This window comes from Pholcus phalangioides, unplaced genomic scaffold (genome assembly GCF_987345545.1).
Source record: "Pholcus phalangioides strain wild (caught in Gottingen) unplaced genomic scaffold, Ppha-v1.0 ptg000010l_1, whole genome shotgun sequence".
NCBI classification, from domain to species: Eukaryota; Metazoa; Arthropoda; class Arachnida; order Araneae; family Pholcidae; genus Pholcus; species Pholcus phalangioides.
In genome coordinates, this window is record NW_028301603.1 from 32575622 (window position 1) to 32594867 (window position 19246).

The window sequence follows — 19246 nt, forward strand, 5'->3', positions numbered from 1 at the left end:
GGCCATTCAAGTATTACGTAAGCAGATTTTCAGCCATTTTTGACCCCCCCCCCCGTCAGCAGCTTAGAATATTTCATATCTTCAAAACGGGGTGGTTAATGACGTAAGCAACCTTCAAACCCTCCTCCCCCCCCCCCCGGTCATCAAATCCGAAACCCCATTTCCCCCCCCCCCCCGATGCTGACGTAATACTTGAATGACCCCTTAGGAGAGAATGGGCAACAACTTTCTAATTGGAAGTTAGAGGACAAGTAGACAGTATATTTTAACTCTCACAACTAGTGCAGGGTAATTTTTGAATACCCTTTTGAGCATTTTTTAAATTGAAACTATACCTCTATGACGAACAGTTGATGAGATATTGGCTGCATTAGCACTCAAAGGACACCCTGTATAGATTGACCTGCAGTGCATCATCAAGCTCATGTTGTAGATACTAATTGCATCACAATGAAAAAATCTTACCCATCATTGTAAGCTCTTGTTATAACAGCCTTTTAGTACACGACAATTCACATATACAGTATGTGAGTTAGATCCGTCGCATGTGAAGAAAATCAGAAAACCAAGGCACACAACAATATAAAAAATCGTTCCTTAATCAAAAACATTTCTTTTATTAATAATCATAATCCACTGCCGAAATAAAAAACAAGCACACATTCAACATTAGCTTCAATAACATTATTATCATTTCTTTCTTATCGTATTAAGTGAAGAAATAAAAATTTACATATACACGTTTTTCTCATAAAAGAATCAGTTTGAAGGCAAATCGTGCAATTTTCTCTAAAACACCTTCTCATCCAATAAATGCAGTAATTCAATGATTGCAATGCGCATGAAAAAACAACACACACAGCAGTGCCCTCTCTTTCTATTTTGTAAAGTAACAATTATTGAAAAAAAAACTATGCAAAATGAGGAATTTGTGTTCGAGATCAACATTCTCAACGAGAAAGTTCATTTTATAAATGCAAAAGTTTGGGCTTTAACAACACTAAAATTTAGAGTGATATAACTACAACATATTTCGAACTTCAACTAGTTATACCAGGGATTCTTAACCAGTAGTCTATGGACCTCTTGAGGGGTACCTGGAAAGATATCGGGGGAGGTTACTGAAGCTTTTATTAGAAAACAATTGTTTTCATATTATATAATGAATGTGCTAGTTCTTAAAAAGGGTCATAAAAAGGCTTCAGTTTTACATTAGCAAAAGTGGTCTGTGGCCTTCATCTAATATTAGCACATGTGGTCTGTGGTCTTTATTTTATAATTTTATACAGTATTAGCACAAGCGGTCCACAACTTTTATTTAATATTAGCACTAGAAGTCGCATAGCCTTAGTTTTGTATCACCACAAGAGGCCCAAGGTCTTCATTTTATACTTTTATACAGTACTAGCTGTTACCTGCAGCTTCGCTCGCATGGATTTTGTAATCTAAAAATTACTCTGCGATGATTCCCTCCATGTAACATTTTAAAGCCTTGCGACCCCCTTGAATCCTGTCTTACTGGGTAACTACATTATAAAATATAATACTAAATTTCATATTTGCAGCTTCAGTGGTTTTGCCTCGGCGTGATTTCTGTGTGTAATTGTTGAACACTATTATGACTTCTTCCCCCCCACTAGGGATCGAAGTCTGAAAAATCCCTTCTTAGTGAGCCTTTACATGATGAAACAAAACTATTTACCAAATTTTATATTTGTAGCTTCAGCTTGATGTGATGCCTCTATATAACCTTTAAGCACTCTTGTAACCCCTTTATGGAGTGGAATTTTGCAAAAACTTTTTTTAGTCTTTTCATTATGAAATCGAGCTACTGGCCAAATTTTTTTTTTTTCTAGCTCCAGCAGTTTCTACTCGGCAGGATTTCTCTATGTAACCTTTGATTCCCCTTATGACCCTACCCCCCTTTAGGCATCAAATTGAAAAAAAAACTTCTTAGTGAGTCTTTAAATGATGAAGTGAAATAACTGATAAAATTTCATATTTATAGCTTCAGCGGTTTTCGATCGATGATGATGAATCAGTCAGGACATGTTATTTTATACATATAGATTAGCACAAAAGCGGCCCGTATATTTCATTTTATATTAGCATTAGCAGTCTGTTGCTTTCATTTTACACTGGCATGAGTGGTCTGTGGCCTTTATTTTATATTAGCACTCTAGCACTTCGCGGCCTCCAGTTCATAGTAGCACAAGAGGTTCATGGCCTTCATTTTATATTAGCACGAGATTAGTGGCTTTTATTTTATATTAGCACAAGATTAGTGGCTTTTATTTTATATTAGCACAAGATTAGTGGCTTTTATTTTATATTAGCACAAAAGATCTGTGGCTGTTTATCAACCCAAGAGGTTTATTCTTAATTTTATAGGTACAGGGAGTCTGATTTTTATTTAATACTAGCACCAGCAGTCTGTGGCCTTCAGTCCATATTAGCCCAAATAGTGCATGCTTCATTTTATAGGCACAAAAGGGGATCGGTGGCCTTCATTTTTATATTAGCCCAAGCGGTCTGTGGCCTTCATTTTATATTAGCACTAGCAGTCCATGGCCCCTTCATATTTCATTAGTCCAAGTAGAGCATGCTTAACTTTATAGGCACAAAAGGGGGGGGGAAGGTCAGTGGCTTTCGTTTAATATTAGTACCAACAGTAAAGGAGTTAGTAGTCTTCATTTCAAATTAGCACTTCCATTCCATGGTCTTCATTCTATATCAGCACAGGCAGTCTGACTGAATGAACGCCAGAACTTTGCCACTGGACTTATCCCGTTGCCGAGATCTCTTCCAGTCCAGCTTCGTGGCAGAGTCTGGAGCACAGGCAGTCTGTGGCTTTCATTTTATTGGCACAAGGAGTCTGTATTCATCAGGAAGATATGGAAATTTTGGGAATGTCTTAATAAAGGGATGGAAAATCCATTAAAGGCATAAAAAAGAAATTCATTGTACCAAAATTCAACTCTATGCTGAACAATCTTAAAATATAACAGTGTGTGAAGTACAGGTAGCCTGAAACTTACTGGATCGTTTAGCAGTTTATTTTTACTTTTTCCTAAACATTTTACTCACTACTATGGTGGCAATTTCCAGAGGTAACATCACTTTATTGACTTGAGGAGCATATAAATTTCCATGACCCTCAAGTCAATAGCGGATACTGGTGTAGCCTCTAAAGATGGCTACTACCATAGCAGCAAATCATGGGTCAAACAGCTATAAGAGTTTCAACTATTCCGAGACGACAGCTATTCAAGCGTAAATATGCAAAGCATATGAGTAAAAAAGTTATGACGAATAAATGACTGATGATTGTTACTGCTGCAGAGATGATTGTTTTGACGAAAAATAAATTATACACTAGTCCCAGAGTTTTTTAAATCATGTCTAACATTCATGCAATATGATTATATCTAACCCACAATATTGTATCGATAACGAGAGCACCTGCTGTTTAATATAAAATAACACTTAAAGTGACGCAATTTTCAAAAAGTCTTGGAAGAGCTCGTACACATACATATATGTATATATTATCCGATGTCTAAAGACGTTTCACACCAATATATATATATCATTTGCTCAGAAAATACATTATCTATGAAAACACATTAAGAATAGGAAAACGTGGTTGCTAAAGTAGCTTGAACCAAATTTCATGGGCACGATTATCAAGAACCGGACACCACATTTCACAAAATACATCAAAGCAATGATCAGTAGTTAACTACGTGTATTGTGCTGTTTTTTTTAATGTTTTTGTTCAGGGGAGATGTTTGAATGCGTGAACCTCATCGTTTATAAATTTGGAGCTTCCGACTTCAAATCAAATCGTGTTCGGGATAAAGAAAATTTGTGAGCCAAAAACTTTACAAATGCGGAATTTAAATGCATGAAAATCGAGAGCTAACCTAGAACAATTTATAGAAATTCCTTCTCCAACATTTGGTGCCAGACGTTTCGTTCCTGGAAATTTCCCCCTGGAAAGATTTGCCCTGACCATTTGAGCGATGAAGTGAGTGAGTGATCAAGTAAGTGATGAATGACCATAAGACTAACGAAGTGAATGTGTGAGTGACCTTATGAGTGAATGAAAATATGTGACCACTGAGAGACTAAGTGAGTGTGGTCACTCATAGGGTCACTAACTTGATCATTCATACATCCAAGCATTTGATAACTCATACACCTCCCTGCACTTTGTCACTGATGCGGTCACTCACTCGGGTACTCACACTGTCACTGACCAACTCACTTGATCATTCATATGGTCTTTCACTTACGCATACAGTCACTCACTCATTCATATGATCACTCACCCAATCACATGGTCACTAACTCTGTCATTCATACAGTCAGGGCAGGTGGAAAGCCAGAGGTGAATTATCTGGGACGAAGGGTCGAGGGCAAAATTTCCAGATTCCCATTCAGAACATGATGCTTCATTGCGTGAAGTCATTCCTCCAAGTTTTGCTGTATTCTTTAAGTTTGCACAAGACCATGTGGTGTTTAAGGCGAGTAGAACTAAAGTTGGTAGAATGTCACAAAGTTTACTCTGGTGATGTTTTTTTTTTTTTTGTCGTAAAGGGCATAACATGAATTAAAACTTGAACAGGTACAAAATTATATCTAGCAACAAATCAACACAATCAAAATGTAACAGAAACATAATATAGAAGAATCCATTTTCATCTTCGCATAATGCATAAACTTAATGTTTTCACTTCCTTCTAATTAATTCAGATGACAGGGAGCAAACACAGTCAAGATCCTGAAGATGATGCTTCTATTGGAAGTTCGACGCAGCACTCTGTGCCTGGATATGGGGGTAAATTGAGCTCGTATTTTGTCGCAAGAGATAGCGGTATGAAGCGTCCACCAAGCCAGTGATATTTGCCTTTGAAATTTTCACTGCATAGCTTGGGAGCTGTCAATGAAATGAGAAATTCCGGCTGCAGGTCTTTCTCCACATCGCCACCTTTTTCAACATCCCAACCTTCAAAGACAAAATACAGCTTGTTAGATGAAACATAATAAGAATCTAAATTATATGGATAATATACAATTTCTTGAACAACAAGACCTGGACCCCCCTTTTTTGGCATTATCCTCAGAGGAAAGGGTCCTTGGAAAGATTTCGGGGGGTCTGTGAGCTTGGATTAGAAACAATTGCCTCATTGCTTTGCCATGACTATATACTGAACATTAAGGGTATGTGGCCTTCATTTTATTGGCACAGTCCGTCCACAGACTTCCATCTTATCAAGAAAATGAGTCTGCGAAACACAAAAGGTTAAGAACCCCCTCAAATACAGGTTTACATGCAAATCAGTTGATGAAAGCTGGTGGATCTCATAAATAAAGTTTCTCATGTCTTGAAACATTCTATCGTCCAGAATCTGAAACAAGGAGTTTATGAAAAAATGTGTGCTTATTGCACTAGTACAGGATGTCATAAAAATTATGTAGTTAAGTGACTGCTGTAAAGTTAATTAACAGGGAGAGAGACAATTGCATTCATCATAAAACAGACGCAAAAAATTGTAGTTAAAACTAGATCCACATGAACAAAAATTGCAACCAAAGTATTGAGTGTAGCGAGTACAATCGCTGCAAAGTGTCTACTCATCGTTTTCAGGTCGTATTGAAGAGAAAGGCATAACGAATGAGCATTCAAGAGGTAGAATGGATGTCCATAAGGTTAGATTTCACAGAGATCAAGTGTTTGGTCTGGCGAGTGTATACAGGGTGGTTGTAATGAAATGGACACTACAGAGAGAGACTTATGTAGAGCCCATTCTGGTTGATGCATTTCATTGACACTTGGTATATACGTTATATGGATTATAACAAAAAGAAAACTGCATTAAAAATTAATAGTTTAAGTTTCAACTAATAGGTGAAAAAAGTGGTGCAATAAAGAACAAGAAACGTGAATTTGAAACTTTATAAAGCTTTATTAAATCACAGAATTTGTTCAATGTACATTCCCTTTGCGCCAATCACATGTTCAAAGTTCAGAAACATAAAGGGTTTCTTGATGACGTTTATATTTAGTTTTAATTCAGGCAGAGTCTATATGCTTCTAGAGACTCTTTCACACAAAGCACAACTCTCCGTTCTATCGCTATGGTCAATTACTACCAAGTGAGCTGTGCCAGAAGTATCAGTGTGTGCACCTAATAGTATGAGTATATACAGTAATGTGTATAATTCTAACAATAACAGTTTGGTGCTGCCATCTATATTTCAGAAATGAAGTGAGTGAAGTATAATAATTGAATATTTGTACCGCTGTAGGCCTGTTGCTCTCTGTGGTGAGACTTTTTAGCGGGGAGATCGGCTCGCATTTGTGCCTTGAAGTTGGGAACCACAAGTATGTTGAGGCTAATGAATCTGATTCTAGAGCTAATTATTCTTATTAGCCGAGATATCAGTTTGCAAATGTTTCTAAAATCCTCTTTAGTTTGCAATTTCAATCACATGTAAAATTGAATCTTTTGTACAAACACTCAGATGAAAAGATGTGCTAATAATGTAGGAGGAAACGTTGGTGAATTATGAGTTCACGGTATCATTTTATGATGGTTCCAATTTACACAATTCTAAATCACTCTAGCCCCTACATTCCTCAAAATCACAGTAAGACAAATGAACTATGTTGGAACAATCGAATTTGAAAAACCCTCACCTGAAGGCACATCGACGCTGCATATGGGGATTTGTACATTCTTCAGCTTAGTCATACAATCTACGAATTCTTCTCGCACAGGGGGCTTAAAGCTGAACCCGAACAACGCATCGATCACAATGTTGAACGAATTCGCTATGAGATGAGAGTCCGGGAGGAAAGACAGGAAAGGTATTTCCATCTCCTGGCACTGGCGGGTGAGGTTCTCATACAGCTGCTTCTTCGTCCTTTTCGGGTAGAAGATTGTGGGCTCGTACCCCTATGGGAAATGAACACAAAAAAAAGATAGTTAGCATACAGTTTTGGATATTTGCAATAAAAAATACAAAAAATATACTCATAAATAACGAGAAAACAAACCTTTATATCCTAGACTCATGAAATTACGTGCAACAAAATTCAAAGTATTTATGAACAGGAGAAAAAAATCCCTGCATTGAAATTTCTCCCTATCGTTATTTATTAAAATTCGAATTTCACAGTAAAATTTTGCTATTATGTTAAAAAAAATCCTAATCAATCACTGCACACACTTACAAACATCTTGAGATGCCTGGCACAAACTAATCCATCACCGCCGTTGTTCCCGGGGCCACAGCAAACCAGCACTGTCCCTTTCTTGACCATATCGGAAAGAGGATAGGTCTTTGCTACTGCAGTGGCTACACTGAGACCAGCCAACTCCATGAGCTGATCCACGCTAAATGCATATTCATTGAAGAGTTCTTGATCGATGGCGGTAGCTTCTTCTTGGCTAAAGAATAATAACAATAAGTGAAAATTAATACAATGAAACCTCACTAAAGCTATAATTCCCTCTACAATGATATTTTTTCAAGTCTTGTTTGTGTTTGAAATGTGCGTTTTGAGTTTGTATGCATGGCCCTAACATATTTATGTCAGGAGAGTTGAGGTTTTTCTTGCTGGTGATGTCATCTACGTTCCATATTTTGAAATGACTTGGATTTTTATGCTATGTAAGTATCATCGGCTCACCTGACCACTCTAAAACAAGGATGCTCAACCTTTAGGACAGTGTGGCCCACTTCATTGGTTTGAAAACGTGTCGCGTGCCACTCAAGTGATCAGTAAACGCGCTCATGTAAATGATCTGGAAATGTGCCGCGGGGTCACGTGATCTGTGAATATGCCGCCGCGGGTCATTCGAATGATCTGCGACGCCGTTGGTCACTTAAGTGATCCGTAAATGTGCCGCGAGGCGCTCGAGCGATGTCTAATTGTAACACGGATCGTTTGAGTGCTCTGGAACATTCCCTGGTCACTGGAGTGATCTGGAAATGTACCGCAGGTCACTCAAGTGATCTGTAAATGTGTCGCTAGTTCATTTTTCCAAAATTACGTTTGAGGTCACGAGCCATATCAGATGGCCCCAAGAGCCACATTCAGCCAGCGGGCCGAGGGTTTGGACATTGTACGCCATAAAACATGGTCCGCACCCCTCTCCCACCACAAAGTAGTTGCGGTCCTTCTTCCAGATCCATAAGAAAGATCATAAAATTATCGCGATTTTATTCTTCGAACTAATCGTGAAATCGATCGTATTTTTCACTTCTTAAAAAAAACATTAAAATATAAATCTACGAGGCTACTTGAAAGAAATCTTAAAAATACGATTTTTTCGGGGGAAAAAATTCTTTTATATATATATATAACTATTTTTCCCCATTTTTTACCTAATGTATTTGACGGGGGCGGCCGCAAGATCCTTCAGATCGTCGTCTTTGCTGGTGCTGCCGGGATCGTGCTTCCTCCTGAAACTGAAACGATATCCTTTCCTCTTGGCAGACATTTGGACCCCGTTACGATATCCGATCGCACAACACAACCAACAACAACACTCTTCGCCACTGAAGTCGCAATTATTGACGCGGGATACCGTCCACTATAGCCGCTGCTGGGGACCATTTGTATAATTATTGGCTCAACTATTTTTTTCAATGGGCGAAATATACTTGAAAATTCTATAATTCCCACGTATTCTATAATTCCAAAAAAAAAATATTAATAATCTAAAAAACAAAACAAAGGCGAGACTTTTGAGAATTATACGGTGGCAATTTGACGCCTATCGGTAAGGAGAGACGACCGTGTGTCGATACGAGCGACCGTCGACCCCCCCCCCTCCTCCTCCCACACGACATACCTCGCCACCAGTATGCGCCTTTTCCACGTCTTTTGTTATTATTAAATTTTTGCTTTTTGGTATATTTTGATTCCGAATGCCCGCCAGGGGGTGTAGCTGGAGCGGTCGGCGTTTCCAAGGGCAACCGACCCGAATGCGCGCAGAGCCGTCGTCGGTGGTGGCCGGTTAATAACGACCCTCCCATAAAAAAACAACCATAGATATCAGCTGAATGTGGTTCGTTTCCACCCGCAACCCATCTCGTGCGATCTCACCAATTTGTTTTGCTTCCGTTAATAGGCGCGTTGCCGTGATTTCATCCTGTACGGCAGTGGTTAACCGTTGGAGGCTCCGTGTGCGCTTTAAGGAGCTCCACTGCAGCTAAAAAAAAAAAAAAAATGAAAATTTCTTTTAAATAAAAAAACAAATCTGCGTGAGAATCTCGCGCGATAGAAGCGAAACTTCTAGGTTGCTCACGTCCGATTTGATATGTGGATTCATCTCTCCCACACCTATGATCTTTCACTGGTCGCAAGATATCGACACACACTCCCCCCCCCCCCCCCAACCCAATTTTCTTTTCTTCCAAATTGTGTTCTTCAAATTCTTCCAAAGGGGACGTCCTACGATTCCAACGGCGTCGCAGGTGGGAAGGGAAAGGTAATAAAACTGTCTTTGTCCGACACACACCAAAATGTTATTTGCATAACACGAAACTTCAGGCATCTGCCAGGTTTACTTCTAATATAGAAAACAGATGGCAGAAATTCTCGAACACAAACCACCCATAACTGACCATCATAGATACGTCATGGTCACGCATAGTATAAGAAATAACTTTCCGGCATGTACCAACTTATTAGAAATTCCATAAGAGAAATGTCTTGGAAGTACATGTACGATTAGGGCCCTTTCACACGGAGCGGATGCGGGTCCGGAAGAAGTTTTAACAATTGGAATATACTGCGCCTTCCAGACGAGCCGAAAAATCTCCGCACCTAGGAAATGTTCATGCGGGTCCGAACGTCGTCCGCATGTGTCAAAAACTAAGTGCGGGCTCCGCATCCGCACATAGAAGTTTTGACAATAGGTTTATTCGGAGCTATTCACACGATGCGGATGCGGAGCGAATTCGTCAGCATATTTGGCTACTTTTAGAAGGTGATTTTTCACGGAATTTTTTTAATTATTTGCCATATATACCCTTAAAAACACCATATGATGGTGCCTGCTCATTAATATAATGTACCTACATACGTCTATCCCTCCGTTTCCTTCTGAGATGGAGATATAGCAACTTCAACTGCCTTTTGTCCATATTTCACAATTTTATACAATAAAACCTGTCAACAAGGGCCACTGACGGGACCAAAATTATAAGCCGTTCTGTTCATTACGAATATTTAATATTAATTTAATACTTTAATAACTTTTAAATTTAATTTAAAAATTTTAATTTTTCTCTTTTTAAATTTTTAAAATTATTTAAAAATATAAATATCTGAAATATTATTTTAAATATTTGTTATTTTTTTAAATTTTTAATCTGTTAATTTTTTTAAACTTTAAAAAAAATACTTTTATTAAACAAAGGGGCGGTCGTTTGAAGATCCTAGCACTTGAATTTTTTTGGTGGTTCCCCCGATACCTACAAGTTTATTTTACTCGATATTCAGTCTATAAACTGAAAAAAAATGAAATTTTCTATTTCAGAAGTGAGACTAATCTAAGGAAGGGATTTCACTCTAAAAGGTTTATGAAATTATTTTATAAAACTTGAAAAATGTAACCAATAAATACATCTGTTACATTCGAGAGAACTTAACTGATCCGCCCATTGGTTGCATTTTTCAAGTTTTATAAACGAACTTTTATAGTGTAATCCCGGCCTAAGACAGAATTGTGATGTGAATATTTCTAAGCACAGGCATTTTGAAAGTCTCTACCACTCCCCTTTTTTACTACTTGAAAATTCTTTGATATCTCCTGAATTTTTTTTTCTTTTTTTTGGAACATCGAATGTTTTGGATTTTTCGAACATTGGATGTGTTTTTGGAATTTTTCTTCCATATTTTTCCGAAAAGACGGATTTTTTTTTTCAAAATATTTTGAAAATATTTGAAGGCATTTTCTCCCATCGACTACTTATGAGGATCGAAATGAAGACATCTTTATTCCCATATTCTATGTGGCTCTAGATTAAACCACCAAAGAATGCCTCTAGGCTGCCTATGGCCATTGAATCAGAGGTGAAGGAGAAAAATAATTACAAAAATTGCGAAAAAACAGTTTTTATGCACGAATTTCGAGCTAAAGATGCGGGCGATTCGTCCGCATCTTCAGCGCTCGTTTGAAAGGGTATGCGGACCCCCGTCCGCATCCGCTCCGTGTGAAAGGGGCCTTAGTAGTAGTAGCAGTAGTGCACATGTGATATGTGCTTACGATAAGAGTGTAACATGATGAAAGCGATTCAATGGAAGCGTGAAGATTTTTATGTACTTTCATATCGTGGAATAATTTTAGAGAGAGAGAGAGAGAGAAAGAATATATATTTTTTTCTTTTTAATTTATTTTCTTCTATCATTTTTTGTATCTTAATATAAATTTTTCTCCAACTACCTATTAGAGTGATTTCCCAGTTGTTTTTGGTGTTTGCATTTGTAAAAGTACACGAAAAATTAAATATAATTTGCATTTTTTTAATTAATTAAAAAAATTAATAAATTGAAAATTAATTTAATTTGAAAAATAACATCATCTGAAAACAAAATAAATATAATTTGATTTTTTTAAATTGAAAAGATTCAAGTTCTTTCTACTAATGCATAAGGAGCCGTTCAAGTATCACGTCATCATCGATTGGGGGGGGGGGGGGGGTTCCCAATTTGCTGACTTTTGATGACAAGGAAAGGGAAGGGGGGGGGGGTTTGAATTTTGCTTACGTCATCAACCACCCTTTATGAAAATATGAAATATTTTTAACAGCATCTTACACGGTGCGCCAAAAACGCGAAAAACCTTTCGATAGTTTGTGGGCACCTTGAAGTAACATTTCCCCCCATTGATAAGTGCCCTAGACAGAGCCACTTTAGTGATATCTAAATGTTTCGCTAATCTAAGTGATCGGGAAATGTGTCCGGGCCGCTTAAGTGATCGGGAAATGTGTCCGGGCCGCTTAAGTGATCGGGAAATGTGTCCGGGCCGCTTAAGTGATCTGGAACTGTTCCACGCATCACTCAAGTGACCCGTAATTATATGCCGCGCGGATCACTTAAATAATCTGAGAATGTGCCGCTGGTAACATGAGTGAGGTAGAACCGCACTGGGGGCCACGTAAGTGCTCTAAAACTACGCCACATGCCACTCAAGGGATCTCTAAATGTGTAACGGTGTCCCGGGTCATTTAAGTGATCATTAAGTCCTTTAAGTGTTGATGTGATCATTGTTCACACCTGAAAATGTGCCACGGGCCGCTTAAATGTTCTGGAATTGTACCACGGGACACTTAAGCGATCTGTAGATGTGCCGCTAAGTTAATTTTTTTTACAAAATTAGGTTTGAGGAGAGCAGGCCGCATCAGATAACCCCCTGGGGCCATATTTGGTCCGCGGGCCAAGGACTTTTATGCGATTTATCATTGCATGGCTTAGAGGGTGGGTCGCAATGAATTTATTAAAGATAAAGTTTTTGAGTTCATAGCCTTCAAATAACATTGAAATTAACAGAAATTGATTATAATAACATATAAAAGTATTTTCTTCCGAAATTTCAATTTAAAAAAAAAAATTTTTTTTGCATTATATAAAAAAATAAAGTTTTGATCGTGGGAGGGGGCACCATGCCTCCTCTCCCTGTTACGTCTCTGATCCCACCAATATGCGTTAGGATTCAGAGGGGCAGAGCTGATGACGAAATTTTGCTGACAAGGTGGGGGGGGGGGGGTGTTAGAGTTTTGCTGACATTTGCTGACAGAGGAGGGGGGGGGGGTCAAAAATGACTAAAAATTTGCTTACGTAATACTTGAACGGCCCCTAATTGTAATTTTGCGCCTAAAGCAGGAACAAAGAATGGCGCCTTTCCGAATTTCGATCCCCCACTGACCAAAACCTGGCTACGCCACTAGTCGCCCCCCGGGATACGCGGATTTCATATTTGTGGTTTTCGTATTCGTGATTTTTTGCTTGGTTTCATAGGCGTAGATACGGGAGATTGTTTTCATTTGGGAATCGCCAAGTGTCACAAAATTTAATGCAGTAGCATTGTTCCAAGTTTTTCCTGCCATCCCTAAAGCAGGATTTTTTGCACTGTTCTGCGACGAACCCTCGGCTGACTGGAAATGTTCTGACAGTAAAAATCCCCATAATAGTGTTTCAGTGTTTCTTCACTACACTTTCCTTAAAATTCTTCCGCATTGTTTTGCGCCGTATGTCATATTCTGCTCTGGGAACTGCCGCTTTGTTAAAAATGGCAAAAATGCGGCGCTCACTTACACTACCTCACTCACCGGCGGTCTGCCAGCTTCTTAAGGCAGGGAAAAATTCAAGCAAGCGGCACCAAGATTTGCTTTCATACATGCACCGAACCATGTCTCCACTAGCTTCATTGGTTTATGCACGAAAAGCATGGTCGGATACTTTTTGAACAAGCCTCGTGTTACGAAACCGCTCTACAACGACTTTTTTTTATACTTCACTCAAAACCAGTTTTAATATATATTTTTAAAAATAAGTTAATTTTTTCAGTATTTTTCTTTATTTTGTTTGCCGTAGACGGATCATACCAGATCCCTTAGGCTCAACATAAGCGTATGTGTTTATGTATGTTTGTATATGTCCTGTAATTACTCTCTGGTATATCTATGTATATATGTGTGCATGTAATGTTAATAAATTTCAATAAATTCCTCAACAGTTTTTGTTCTTTCCATCGCATCGGTATTTTGCACTATCTACCCTCCGAAAACGTTAATGAAGTTACGGTGAAGCTACTTTGTGTCCCCAAAGCAGAATATGCCGAAATCTGCGACGTATATCGCAGAACAATTAGCGCTACTGCAGAACAATCTGGAAGAATTTTAAGAAAAATGTAGAAAACACTATTATGGGGTATTTTTACCGCAGAACATTTCCAGTCAGCCGAGGGCTCGTTGCAAAAAAAAAAGCAAAACATTCTGCTTTTGGGGGCCCCAAAGCAGAATATGCCAAAACCTGCGACATGCATCGAAGAACAATTAGCGACCGTAGAACAATCTGGAATAATTTTCAGAAAAAAAAGCACTATTATAATTCACAGGAATGGGGACTTTTACTGCAGAACATTTCCAGTCAGCCGAGCGTTCGTCGCCGAACAATGCAAAACATTTTGCTTTAGGAATTATACCAATCAGTAATAGACTTAACACAGCATGCATAATGCAACTCCATTAACTCCACGACAAAAATATGTTTCAATGCGTCAGTCTTTTTTACTGTAAAATGGATTTATGAAATGATGACAAGAAAGTTTGCACGTTTGATCAACATGAAAGTTGATCAAACCTCAAATATTCATGAAGATTCTGCACATTTGCAAATAGCAAAACTTCATTCATCTGATTTCGCAAACACTTTTTTCAGACGAACGACAAAAGTGTTCACCCTTGGTTCAGGTTACAGTAAATACCAAAAATGTTAAATAACGCTAGAGGTTGAAAAGAGAAATTTCTCTGAATACTGAGACAGCACTAAATCATCATTGGCAACATAACCAATATCAAACTGTAGTGGAGAAAGATCATTCTTCTTATTAAAAAGGATAAAATCATCAGTTTGCTCCAGGGCCATCTTAAGAGCATCGTGGGCCTCCAAGTCAAGTGATTTTCCTATGGCCCTACCAGGCAAATTCTTGAAAATTTCAACCATATCTCATTCGTTAGGCCCTCCTCTTCTCTTGAGGCTCCTCAGCCGTGCCTGGGTGGGCCCAGCCTTAAGACAGCACTGATTCGCTAAGTCCTTTACAAGAAAAACTCTAATCTTTAACTTTGTTGTATATTGAAGCTGAGATAACTCAAAAAAAATATAGGATTAAGTTTCACCATAAGATCAGAAATGCTCTCAGGAAGAACATCTGAACATGAAGTATACTACTGTTAATAGCTACAGAAATATTAGGTTTGAGGACCCTCCTTCTCACAAATATTTTTGAGCTCTCCGAATATTTCAAATAACTTCATGCCTATGCTGCAGATAGGAAAATTCTTTCACAGAACTGAACTGATGATAAACTTGACCACATCTGTATTAATTTCAGAATTTCGAGGTGGATGGGTTAAGTTCCAACCACTCTCACCACATGGGCTATAATTTTCACATCCTTTAATATTACACCCACAAGTGGCCAAATTTGAGCAAAAGAGTCACGATTCACAAATATAGTTTACTGTAGTGAGAGTAAGATGATGTTTCTCAGCCCAACAGCCGATCTTCCCTTTAAAAAGTCTCTCCACGGAGAGCAACAGGCATGCAGAATTACAATCATTACACATCACTCATAGTTAGGAAAACTAATAGCAGATGGCAGCACTACACATAACAAGCATTACACTGTAACAAACATCACGTTACAACACACGTACATTCCAACATGTACCAATTCTTTAGAAATTCTGCAGAGGAATGTAGTCGAGGTACATGTGTGGTTTAGTAGTAGTAAACTTTTCATGAAGCACCTGAGTGGCCACAGTAGCCCAACAGATGAAGGTAAGGCAATTTTTTCCTTCCCACTCAAGCTTACCTGCCACCCAAGTACGAAGTCCTATGTGCGGCCAATGAAGACAATCCTAGAAGGTGACTGACAGAACTTTAGGTGACGACCCTGGGATAAACCTGATTTTTTTATACGAAGCCACACACTAATATTTATCAAACAAAACGTCCATGTGCCAAAATGTACCACCTTAAAAAACTGTTCATATTTTGGTTCAGGATTATTTCATTGAGGGCCATCTTGGAGGCCCACGATGCTCTTAAGATGGCCCTCACTTAAGATTCAGCCCTGGATTCATTCGCAATTACGCTGATGAGCTTCCACAGCCAGCAGCAGAGCCCTAGGCTCTATAGTGAATTTATAGCATGAAAAAACAAAAAATGATGAGAATGTTCCCGGGCTGAAGTCCTGTCAGCCCCGTTCTTGGTGGGGGGAGCATGATCAAAACAACTCTCACTTATCCTGTTAAGAGGAAGTATAACAAGGCAATTTTTATTGATAAATTTATTTCAAAGGCGGTTTCAGCTGCTCCAGAACTGGACAAGTAAGAAACCAAATTTTTCCTTTGCCTTTATTTGACCATTCCAGAAAAATACTGGATGGGAGGGGAAATTAAAATGCATAATCCCCCCACAGCATATTCTTGTTTTGGCAATTAGGGTATTAGGGTGCCACGGTCACATTTTTCGCAAAATGTGAAAGAAAATCTTAGAATACGCAAGAAGCAGTAGCCACTTTCGCAAAAAATGTATACAAGAAGTACGAAACAGATAGATATCTATCCATCAATCATTAGCATTTTCAGAGTTGGTAACTGCTATGGATTATCCGTAGTTTCTGAGGACGGCTGCAATAAATTACAAATCTAAAGGGAGACACTCTTAATACTACGAAAATTTGTTTAAAAAAAAATTGGGTCTTTGAGTTTCTTGCGGTGTTTTACTTATTTTCATTATTATTATTTTTAAAATTGCATCTATCTTTACCATAACGATGAATTCATATACCCACATGAGAGAGTTCAAGAGAAGACAAACTCTGAGCCGATCTGTTTTGTTTGTACACGGAAGGCAATATGTGAAGCCATGTCTAAACCTGCTGCTTTACCAACACCTTCTATAGCAGAAAGCCTCTGCGCGAAGCTTGTGATGTCACCAAAGTCATTAATTTCACCTATAGTCATTGCATACTCTGCTCGATGTCCCAACATGAAAAAATCTTTTTTTCCGTCAAAACCTCCCCATGCTGTGGGCTGAAAACAGGTTTTTGAATGGTTCGAAGTAGTGGAGTGGGCAGGTTTTTCGCAGTGGGTCCAGACCTGGCTTCATTTGCATAGTGGATTGGTCAAGCTAGCGGAACTTGTGTTGGAAAGAATGTTTCCTCGTTGCCCTCTGGAGCTCTGATACGAAGAAAATGAGAATGGGGGTCTAGGATTTCAAGATGTACGTATGCAGGTTGGGATTGCATTAAATATCCATGAATTATTCAAGGACTCAGCGAACTCGGAAAGCTGCTTCTTGTGTCCTGAGCCTTCTAGGTTCCAGTGCCAATGAGGTGCTGTATTGTAATTTTATAATGTGATCATCACGTATTCCCAAGAGATCTTTACGATCTTCTAGGGAATTTGTTAGTGTATTAGTAGACATCCATGCCTGAACCGGGATTCGAACCCAGACCCGCACAGTCAGACGCTAGCTCCCTAACCACTGGACTGCCAGGCGACAAATGGACTGACGACTTTAATGAACTTTCCATTAAAATTTTAAAAAAATAAATTTTTGAGTGTTTATTTTTATTGCATTATGATTATGTTGTCCTAGAGGGGGTACCCCCATGGCAAAGCTGAACATTCATCACTACTGACAAGCTTCAAGCCAATGTTGGCATGTCTGCATTTTGCTAAAGCTTTTTCTCCCATTTTCGCTTTTTTGCTAAAGGAATTTTTTATCTAGCTTAAACCCTGGTCCCAGGCCTCTCTCTGCTCCCTCAAGTTTTCTTAACATCGCCAGCGTCAAAGTGCGGCTCAAAAACATATCATGAAGTTTTTACTATTGGGATTTTTAAAAAAATTTTGATGCCTAACTAACGTTTAAGCTACCGCACACCTTGCACCCTCACTTGAACCGGGGGTGTGCACAACCCCAAACTGGGGAATTGCACTATCCACATACTTCATGGGAGATGCTACCAATCCTTCCTTATTTATGCACTGTGTGATATAAGATGCTAAAGTAAAGTCATAGTAACACACCTCCACCCTTAAATTTGACTTCTTTCTGAGTTCACCTCAACATAATATCGAGAAAAAATTCCTTTCCTTCATTTATTGGACTGAGAAACATCTTTCTCGCTACTGCTGCCACCTGGGGGGGGGGGGGCAGGACATTTGCTGAAGTTAATGCGGGGAGGGCTATTAATGCCTTTATTTCACCTTATACAACAGTGCATAAATAAAAAAAGATCTGTCACGTCTCTAGTGGTTTATAAAGTTGCCGCATTTGCCCAGTTTACAAGAGGACTGGGTTTAATAAGCACCTCCTAGAGATAGAAGGCCTCTGCACGCTACTCATGACGTCAGCAAGTAGTCGTCCATTTTCCCTCAGAATATTCAGGGGAAAAAATTCCGCTGCTCATGCCAGTAACATTGTTGTGCGGAAAAGAAATGATAGAGCTCAGAATTGCCGTTTTTTATGTCCCACATCCAATCACCATGTGGTATTTACGAGCCAACCAGGAAGATTCTATGCCAAAATAAGAAGAAACAAAATAGAATGCTGTGGTTCAAAATGTGGCAAACTTGCTAGGTAGTCTTAATGTCACAGATGAACTTGGCAACCTGTGCGGAGGCCTTCTATCTCTAGGTGGTGATGTTTTGATTCCCTGCGGAGACAAGTTCACTTTTTTCCCCCACGTTCACCTCAGTGTAAAACCCAGAAAAAATTGTCTTTCTTTCATAGTTTGCTGTATACTATATCATAATTATGAAAAACATCCGTTTAATAATAGATGAGTCTTTTATCTCCCATCACCCTACTCGCTAAGCTAATTCATAATATTCCATATTATAGCTGTAGTTTCTACTGCAAACCCCCCCCCCCTTCCCAAAGCACATCAAGCGGGCGATAGATACTGCCCACTTTGGGGGAAAAACTGATATCGATTTATTACACAACTTTATGAAATGTCCTAACGATTTCAAATCACGTTATAACGAACTCCAAGAGACCTCAAAAATCACTTCGCTATAATGAAATATCGTTATAAAGGAATTCCAGGGTTTTTTTGCATTGTTTCTATGAAAACTTATCTGGCGGATTAGAAAAGGATTCGTTAAAACGAGGTTTTTCGCAATATCGGTATTCGTTATGTATTTCCTTTCACATGGTGAAAAATAAACTCGAAATGGACGCTTTTCTCCTCAGTCAATTTAACATTGAGATGAATTTGAAGAAAGCAATACCTACTTGAGGTATTTCATGTCCTTTGGCAGCAAAGAAAAATTCCGGACTCGTGAACAGAAGAAATAAAAACACGAGAATTTCCTACGAGCACGAAACAAAATCATACAAATACCGGTCACGCACTTCCGCTTCGAAAGTGTAAACAACGGCGTTATGTTTACGCTTTTTATCATCCGTCGTTGATAGTGATGA

At 38.7% G+C, this 19246-nt stretch overlaps 1 protein-coding gene across 2 annotated transcripts; it reads right to left on the reverse strand.

Moving 5' to 3' along the window:
* Window positions 1–597: 597 nt before the first annotated feature.
* Window positions 598–19221, reverse strand: Naxe (NAD(P)HX epimerase). 2 transcript variants are annotated; one of them, XM_089238142.1, is made up of 4 exons: window positions 19058–19221; window positions 7244–7460; window positions 6707–6965; window positions 598–5011 (listed from the first exon to the last, which is right to left on the reverse strand). In XM_089238142.1, exons 1-4 carry the CDS (start codon window positions 19156–19158, stop codon window positions 4779–4781), a joined length of 810 nt encoding a protein of 269 aa, XP_089094268.1. In that variant the 5' UTR covers window positions 19159–19221; the 3' UTR covers window positions 598–4778. The 2 variants fall into 2 exon arrangements, with proteins under 2 accessions (XP_089094268.1, XP_089094267.1); XM_089238141.1 differs by lacking the exon at window positions 19058–19221 and adding an exon at window positions 8401–8828.
* Between the last annotated feature and the right edge of the window lie 25 nt (window positions 19222–19246).